The sequence below is a fragment of the Grammomys surdaster genome, unplaced genomic scaffold, assembly GCF_004785775.1.
Source record: "Grammomys surdaster isolate TR1022 unplaced genomic scaffold, NIH_TR_1.0 198, whole genome shotgun sequence".
NCBI lineage: Eukaryota > Metazoa > Chordata > Mammalia > Rodentia > Muridae > Grammomys > Grammomys surdaster.
In genome coordinates this window covers 8,019,919-8,029,126 of record NW_021604643.1, presented here as the reverse complement: position 1 = coordinate 8,029,126, position 9,208 = coordinate 8,019,919, and the positions used below count along the sequence as shown (strand labels likewise).

At 41.2% G+C, this 9,208-nt stretch overlaps 1 protein-coding gene across 1 annotated transcript; it reads right to left on the bottom strand.

Annotated features, from left to right (window-relative positions):
• Positions 1-3,285: 3,285 nt before the first annotated feature.
• LOC114623511 (olfactory receptor 5A1-like) lies at positions 3,286-4,239 on the bottom strand. The gene has a single exon (XM_028770184.1). It carries the CDS (start codon positions 4,237-4,239, stop codon positions 3,286-3,288), a length of 954 nt encoding a protein of 317 aa, XP_028626017.1.
• Positions 4,240-9,208: the final 4,969 nt, after the last annotated feature.

Sequence of the window (9,208 nt, the reverse complement as noted above, 5' to 3'; positions counted from 1 at the left end):
CAGCATTTGTGTGGAACTTGATCCTCATCTCTCCTAGAAGGTAGGGGAGGGGCTACACTAAAAGGCACCTTTGGTTTTTCAATCTTCTTTCATTCAGTGTGCCCTAGGAAGGTTGGCATGACTTAATGGGATTGCGATATTTGGAGAAAATTGGCTAGGATAGCTCAGCATCCCCATTGTTCTTCTGTTTCAGTGGCCTCTGTCTCCTTGTAGAAAGAATGCCATCTTTTTAAAGTTATCTGGAAGAAGCAGCCATTGGATCAGATAAAAGCCTTGTCCTCCCTGGAACACTATCAGGAATTCAACTGATGCTTTGATTTCTTTAGAGGACAACTTTGGGGAGTTGGCACTCCTCCTTCCATGGTGGGTTCCTGAGATGGAGCTCAGGTCGTCAGGCATGTGTAACAAGTACTTTTACCTACAGAATCATCTCACCTATACTTACACCTTGATTTTTTTCTTTAGTTTTAATTAGCATATAAGATAGCAGGTTTTAGATATCAAGCAATGACTGTATATGACTTGTAGCACTCATTGTTGTTGTTGTTGTCATTATTGTTATCATTATTATTGTTATTTGGTCTTAGATGGGAGTAAGTTTTGGGAATTCAGGAAACCCGAGATAGCTGTCTCTCCTCCAATGCAATGATTATGCTCCCCCCAATATGGAGTAGCATTTCTCCTATTTGAACAATGAAATCACTTCAAATCTTTGCATTGTTCCTACTAAGCCTACACTTACTAGAAAGTCAATGCCTTGTCCTGTACAATGATCAGGAGAAGAGTACACTGTAAGAAGGTTGAGATATTTTCTTTTGGGCAACTTGTCTGCCACTCTGTGAATGGATGCTACCTAAAGGTTAGTGAACTGCTGGCCTCTTATCTCCTGCCTTCTGGTGTGGCTCTTCAAGTCTAGATGTCTTACTTTCTATAAACTCTGGTCAGCTTGGGGGTGGTAGATCATGGGAAGCTGGCTGTGCAGTCAGGAAGCATGTGGGAGGCACATGGCTCCATGGGGTCCTCAAGTAGGCAAGCTGGCAAAAGGGAGTATGTTGGAAGTGTCTAGAGACACAATGAAACCAGAGTGGATCTTCCTAGTAGAAACAGTGCTGATGGACAAATCTACTTTAAATTGTCTTTCCCTCCAAAGAGAAATTAAGTTATATGGATATGAAAGCTGCTCTATATTGCCCCAAGATAATGGAAAATATGCAATACCCCTCATGTAGCTGCATGTATTAACCAGATAGAGGAGGAAAAGAGATTTTGGAGAGATCTCTTCAGAGAGAAGAGAGTAAGTATGGTTATGGTGATGGAGACAGACATTTATCTGTAGTAGACTTCATTCTCAGTGTCAGACTGCTGAAGGAATAACATAGTTATGCAACTGTATACAAATCCATACAACTCTGACTCAGTAGATGACAGACTTGGAGAGAGCTGACTAACAGTTGAAAACTAGTGGACCATCAGACTGAGGTTTGTTAGGTTCTTGTACAGCCGAGGTGGTGAGACGCTGTAGTAAAGGAAAATGCCCCTAAGTCTTTGCTTAGAGGATGGCTCAGTAGCCAGAAAGGGAATTTAAAAGAAGACCCTGTTTAATAGAATAGATGTCTTGTTCTTATAATTTATTTAACTTATGCATGACAGATCTCTTCAAATTCTGCCACCTGGCAGGAGGAATTTCCAGAAGACCTGTATATGTACCGGAGTTCTGCTTTAATTTCTGGTGTGATGCTGAGAAAGTTCTATTTCTTGCTGAAATCTTGTTTCTTCATTTTGTATCCTACATCCAGTGTGATATAACCAAAGCATTGTAACAAATATTGGATTAAATAACTTTTGTGTTTGTATCTGCCTAATAACAGATAGTTGTCACAATTATTATAAAAATATGTTATTATATTTTTTTGAGATAGCATCTCATTATGTAGCCCTTACTGTCTTCAAACTCCTTAGAGCTAGCATCAGCTCACAGAGGTCTGACTGCTTTTCTTCCTGAGTGCAGGAATTAAATTAGTGGGCCACCATGCCCAAATGAAAGTTGTTTTTATAAAGAAATTCCTTTCACCTCTGTCCTTGATTGGAGAATGCAACAGACAAGTCAGCGTGGAGAACAGAGAGTCACATCTGATGGGAAGGGCCTCATTTTCTCTTTCTTATTTATTTTTCTCTCATTCTGATACAGTATATCCCTAACACAGGTTCCCCTCCCTCAAAGCCTCTCAACACCTCCTCCCGGCCCCCTGCATCCACTCCTTTCCAATTTCCTTTCAGAAATGAGCAGGCCTTCCAGGGATATTAGCTGAACAGAGCATAACAACATACAATAAGACTAGGCACAGATAATTATGCCGAGGCTGGATGAGGCAGCCCAGTAGGAGGGTCCTAACAGCAGGCGAAGGAGTCAGAGACTCCCCTAATTCCCACTGTTAGGAGTTCCATAAGAGTACCAAACTAAACAACCATAACCATATACAGAGTACCTGGCTCAGACCCATGCAGGCTCTGTGAGCCCCTGTGAACCCTGTTTCGTTGATTCTGTGGGCTATGTTCTCCTGGTATCCTCAACCCCCTGGCTCCTACAATTCTTTTCTTCAGAGAAGTTCCCCAAACTTCACCTAATGTTTAGCTGTGAGTCTCTGGATCTGCTCCCATCAAGCAACTGCTGGTTGAAGCTTCTCTGATGACAGTTGGGCTAGGCATTGATCTAAAAGTATAGCATTATAATATTAAGAATCATTTCACTGACTTTTTTTGGTCAGTTTTGTTTGGTTCTATCTTTAGGCTTTGTGCTACCCAATAATTCCTGGCTATTAAGCCAGTGTCTAGCATGGACTCCCTCTCCTGGTGTAGGCCTCTAGTTAGATCAGTCATTGGTTGGCCACTCACGAACGTTCTGCACCACCATTGCCCCAGCACATCTTGCAGGCAGGACAGATTGCAGATAGAATGTTTTATGACTGAATTGGTGTCTCTCAGTTCCACAACTGTAAACCTTTTCTGGTTGCAGAAGATGGCCAATTCAGACTCTGTATCCCCCATAACTAAGAGTCTTTTCTAGGGTCACCCTTGTAGATTCCAGAGCGTTTTCACTATACTAGCTTTCCACATCACTGCCCTATGTCCCTCAATTCCAGTTATCACTTTCTGTACTCTCTTAGGAATCATTTTAATAGTTAATTTTCAAATATGAACACATGATGCGTTTCTTGCCCAAGGCATAAGTGGAGGTGATGCCAAGGGTCGTGAATGCCTCCAGTAGAGGCATGAAAACATTTTCACTCACAAGTTAGAAAACACTTTCTTTTTCTCCATCACTTTCCACAGGGCATCTTTGATCTCTTTGTTCCTCAAACTGTAAATGAGAGGGTTCAGCATGGGGATTAGCAGTGAATAGAAGATAGACACTATCTTGTCTCTGCTAAATGAGTAGCTGGAGCTGGGGCGCAGGTACATGAAAAGTGCTGTCCCAAACAGCATGGTCACTGCCATGAGGTGTGAGGCACATGTGTGGAAGGCTTTCCATCGGCCTTTCACAGAGTGGATCTTCAAGACAGCAGACACTATGTAACTGTAGGAGACCAGGAGGATGAGAAATGATGTTCCTCCTACTGTGATCACTATGAGGAAATTCACCACTTGGCTGAGGAATGTGTTAGAGCAGGAAAGTGCCAGGATTGGTGGGAGATCACAGAAGAAGTGATTGATGACATTTGGCCCACAAAAGTGGAGCTGAAATATGGAACTGGCCTGAATAAAAGAACTCAGGAAGCCACCAAGATATGCCCCAGCCACCATGCGCAGGCAGAGACCCTGGGGCATGATGAGGGTGTAGAGCAGGGGGTTAGAGATGGCTGCATATCTATCATACGCCATTGCTGTCAGCAGGAAGCACTCAGTTAGGCCCAAACCGACAAAGAAAAAGAACTGAGTAGCACATCCCAGGAATGAGATAGTCTTCTCTTCTCTAAAGAAGTCAGAGAGCATCTTGGGAGCTACAGATGTTGAGTAGCAAATGTCAATGAAGGATAAATTGCTGAGGAAGAAGTACATGGGTGTGTGTAAACGGATGTCACCTCTGATCAGAAAGATGAGGGCCAGGTTCCAGGTCAAGGTCACGAGATAGATGCTCAGGAAGGTCAGAAAGAGGAAAGGTTGGAGTTCTGGGTGGTCTGAGAATCCCAAGAAGATGAACATAGTCACTGATGAGCTGTTCCAGGGATTGGTTAGAGCCATGTTTCACACAGACCACAGGACAAGGGGCAGACCTGGGTTAATAGCAATCATCTGCATTATAGATGCTACGGACAAGTGGTTACATGTGCATGAAGGGCTGTGCATCTCAGAGGGCTAAAAACAAAAGGGGCCTGGGACATGACTTAGTCAGTTAAGTGCTTGTAAGCATGAGGGCCTGCGTTAGATTTTGAGAACTAATGTTGAAAGTCAGTACAGGGGATTGGACAGGCAACTAACTGGCAAATTCCAAGCCATTAATTGACCTATCTCAGAAAACAAGGTAGATGGTGCTGATAAACGGCAATGGAGGCATGACTCACATGCACGTGTACCTGCACACACATGAACATCACACACACAGATGTGTGCAAAGATGTTTCTTCCCCTCAGTTGCATCACTGCCTTAAATGTTTGGGCAATAAACTATAGCTGAAGTGAATATCACCTATGGCCTTAGACTCCCAGGAATCAATTCGTGTCTGCACCATGTACTCATGTATCACTCTGCTGAGCTATCTAACATCGCTTGTTTCAAGTTCTCTATCCTTAAACTAGGTTGCAGTAAGTAGTTTATGGATTTGCCTTAAAAACAAATAAGGTGACATATATAAAATGCCAACACATAATAAATGGTCAGTCAGTTATTAAGATGTATGTTCCAGGTAAGTCACTATGTCCTTGTCCTAGGGCTCCATGGAAGATGACATCTACATGATGGGATAGTTTTTTTTTTTTATCATTTTTTTTTCCTACCAAAATTTATGTTGAAGTTTGATTGTAAAGGCATTGGTATTGGGAAATGGAACTTTGATAAAGCATTGGTGCCATCCTTTTGCGACTGAATTAGTTTTGGCACAAATGAATTAGTTTATGTAAAAGTGGGCTTATAAGAAGTAGGTAGGTTTCTTTGTTCTTTTCTTCACTCACCATCTGTCTACCTTTATGTTTTCTCCTCTGTGTTGTGATATAGCATAAAGCCTTCACCAGATGTGGCTGACTACCTATGGACTTGCAACCTCTAGAGCTATAAGATAAATAAGTATCTTCTTTGGATGCTGCTCAGTCTCAGATAGTTTGTCTTAGCAACAACAACAACAACAACAACAACAACAACAAAAGAGAAGGAGACCCAAGTCATGAAGTACAGTTGTAAAGAACACCATACCGATCTTACGCAGTTGAAGAGGGAGGCTCTGAGAAGCTCAGCGACCTTACTAGGTTCACCTCTGCCAGAACCTCTACTTTGCAAATAGAATTAATCTTCTAGAGCACAACAAAACAGATTGTTGTGCATAGAAAAGACTCAGTAGAGTCCTTTTCTAACTTAAGTTTAGTAAACATCTAAGAAAGCTTTACGATTCATAACCAAAATAGCCTGGTTTGAACTTAGCATGTAAAGTTATTTTGGGGAAGCACAAAGACTGAAACTGACCTCAGACACACTGCCGAGTTGGCAGCACTGTGATTTTTCTGATCTGTCCTGATCTGAGTTCTGTCCTTCATTCACTCCATGTGACTCATGCCTCTCCCACGAAGGTGCCTGGAGCTCTCAAAGCCTTGCTGTTCCAGCTCTTGCTTTTATCCAGTGTGCAAATGATCAATGAAGCTCAAAGGGTCCTATTGAATATAAAGAAATTGTTCAATAGAAGCTAAGACTTTAACCCAGCAATGCAGATTCAGATAGTAAAGTTTAAGCATTGGCAAAAATAAAAAGAGAAGAAAAGAAAAGAGAAGAGAAGTAGAGAAGTGAGTGCATGTGTGGGATTAGAGGGTCTACAGTGTTTGGGGAATCTGCTGTGTCAGGAAGTCATCTGTAGAAGTGAATACCTGGTATTATGTCTTCTCAAATGTGTACCATGTCCACTGCCAAACATTAACTCAGTGCATTAATAAATTGCATGTTGGATAGATACCATTGCCATGCCAATGGAAGCTCATCAATTATAACACTGGGTGGATGATTTGGTCGTAGGAGAAGATGCAGAGGCCATGTGGAAATCTCTTTATTATCAGTTCATAGCTGCTTCCAACATAAAACTGCTCCAAGAAATAAGGCAGGCTTCCTTAAAAATAAGTACAAAACAAAACATAACCCCTAAACCAGATTTGGTTGAATTTGAGGAAGGGTGGATAAAAATGAATGGTGCAAAGAACAAAGCTCTAAGTCAAACTGTGGGTGCTTTCTGAGCTTGTAGGTCTCTAGGATTAATGCAGTTATAAAGACAAAGAGTGATCCATGAGCAACTGCACTCACCCTCTCCCTCCTGTTCTGTCTTTTGCTAATGTCAGTCATGAGTTATCCTTCTTTTGAATGAGTTTAACCAGACTTCAGTGGCTGCATACAGTCTCCAACATGTTGATGAGTTTAGAGAAGGAATTAAGGTTGGCATTCAAGGACTAAAATACCTGCTTGGTACACAGAAAGAGTGCAAATAGAGGAATGGAGGAAAAAGATACAGGAAAGATGGAAAGAGCATGAGAATGTTAAAACACTCCACTGGAATAAGCCAATATAGACATTTACGGTCAGTTTTGGAATTATTTAAAAACTGGTATTTGGGGGAACGTGGAAAGGGTTTGCTTCTTTTCTCCTTGGAGAAGTTTCACTATGTTTCCCCTGGAGGGTTTTTATGAAAGAAAAAAGAAATTCAGTTGAAGCCTTTGTAGTTAATTACTCTCTGGGGTTGTGTACAGTAAAATTCACGTAATTACTTCAAAGACAATGATTATTAAATGTTGTCTGTACAGCCAGGTCCTCACCCTGAAGGACAATCACCATATCTTCTGGTGAAGAAGCAGAAGATATAGATGAAGCAGCTTTGGGTTGCAGCAGAACACAATAATAGCATATACAGTTGGTCTAAGAAAACAAGAACACATATTTGCTAACTCTATTTTACTCTGCAATGGAACTTGGGGAGCTGGACCACGTACTAAGCTTTGTACTTCATGCTTTCTTGTGTGTTAATTCACACATTCTCCCTCAACCCCCCCCCCCAAAGTTCAGAGGAGGAAACAAATTAAAAATGGTTTAAAAGCTTCTTCTGAAACATTATAACGAGTAAACATTTGATCGTATTTATCTTTAGATCATTTTGTTGGCTCAGAATCTCAGCATAATAATTAGTTAAGAATGCAGCCTTAACTAATTAAGCTCTCTGCTTAGAAATTTCTCCTGTTGGGATGTTTACTCATCCATTTTCATTGTGGTTCAACATACAAAAGTTTGGAAATTGAACAAACCAAGATGCTCATCAATTGATCAATGGATAAAGAAAATATGATACATTTACTCAATGGAATATTACTCCGCTGTAAAGAAAAACAAAATTACAAAATTTGCAGGTAACTGGATGGAACTAGAAAAAATTATACTGAAGTCATACAGGTCCAGAAAGATAAATGAATGCTGTGTACTCTCTTGTCAGGTAGATTCTAGCTTGGAACCTGTTGTTTTGTATGTTTAACCTGGAGCATATGAAAACCAGAAAACTAAAAGTGGATCACCCAGGAAAGAAAGACATCTTTTTTTAAAAAATTTTCTTTATCGTTTCCTTTCTTTTTATTGGATATTTTCTTTATTTACATTTCAAATGTTATCCCCTTTCCCAGTCCCCCAGGCCCAGACAAGCCCCCTATCCCATCCCCTCTGCTTCGATGAGGTTGTTCCCTTAATCATCCACCCACTCCTGCCTGCCTGCCTCCACGTCCTTGCATTCCCCTACACTGGGGCATGGAGCCTTCACAGGACCAAGGGCCTCTTCTCCCATTGATGCAGAACAAGGCCATCCTCTGCTACATATGCATCTGGAGCTATGATTCTCTCCATGTGTATTCTTTAGTTGGTGGTTTAGTCCCTGGGAGCTCTGGGGAGTCTGGAAGGTTGATATTGTTGTTCTTCCTATGGGGCTGCAAACCCCTTAGGCTCCTTCAGTCCTTTCTCTATCTCATCCACTCGGGACCCTGTGCTCAGTCCAATGGTTGGTTTCGAGCATCAGCCTCTGTACTTGTCAGGAATGGGGGAGGGGAGTGTAGTAAAACAGAGGCAAAATGGAAGAGAGGAAATACTGAGGGTGGAAAGGTTGAGCATGATAAGGATGGAGCATGGGGAAATGAGGTGTTGGTGGAAGGCTTGGCCACTACACATGTTTCCTATTCAAATGCTCATAATTCAAATCATGACTCTTTAAATGAATTTAATTAAAAATATTTGAGATAATTACATATTTTCTCCCCTCCCTCTTTTCTCTCCAAACCATCTCACATACTCCTCCTTGCTCTTTTTCAAATCCATGGCCTATTTTCATTACTTGATATTACATGCATATATGTATATACATACATATTCCTAAATACAACCTGCTCAGTCTGTATAATGTTACTTGTGTGTATGTTTTTAAGGCTAACCATTTGTTATTGGATTTCTCCCATTCTCCACATGTCTCAGTTGCCTGTAGTTCTTTGTGTAGGATTGAGGCTTCATGGTCTTTCTGATCACTTTGGCATGTCTATTGGCATTGTTCTTGTTCCGCTCATGTTTAGGCCATCATGTGGGTGAGACTTTATGTGTGTAGCTTCTCATGCGCACTTGATTTTTAAAAGGCCATGTTTTAGGTAAAGTTTCTCATACCTTTATCTCAGGGACTTATTTCCTCATTACCAGCTGACATAGCTGGGCATGCTTATTAAGACCCAACAGTGGAAGGTACTGAATATAATGTATAGAGGCTTGAATTTTATTCAGAAGGAGGCAGAGTATAATTTGTTTTTCTGAGCAGATTTCTCAGTGTTATATCTCAGAAATGTTACTGTGGAGGTTGTCATAAGATAAACCTCGTACTTTTGGGATACATTTTAGAAAGGAGGCTGCACGGAAAAATAGCAGCAGAAGGGAGAGCTGAAGATCTGAGAAGTAGTGTATGGGAAAAGGGGAATCGAGTAGAGGAGGTGGACTCGAGGGCCATTTGGG

Coding starts and splice junctions, on each gene's coding strand:
- LOC114623511 (XM_028770184.1), bottom strand. CDS start 4,239: ATGGCTCTAACCAATCCCTGGAACAGCTCATCAGTGACTATGTTCATC.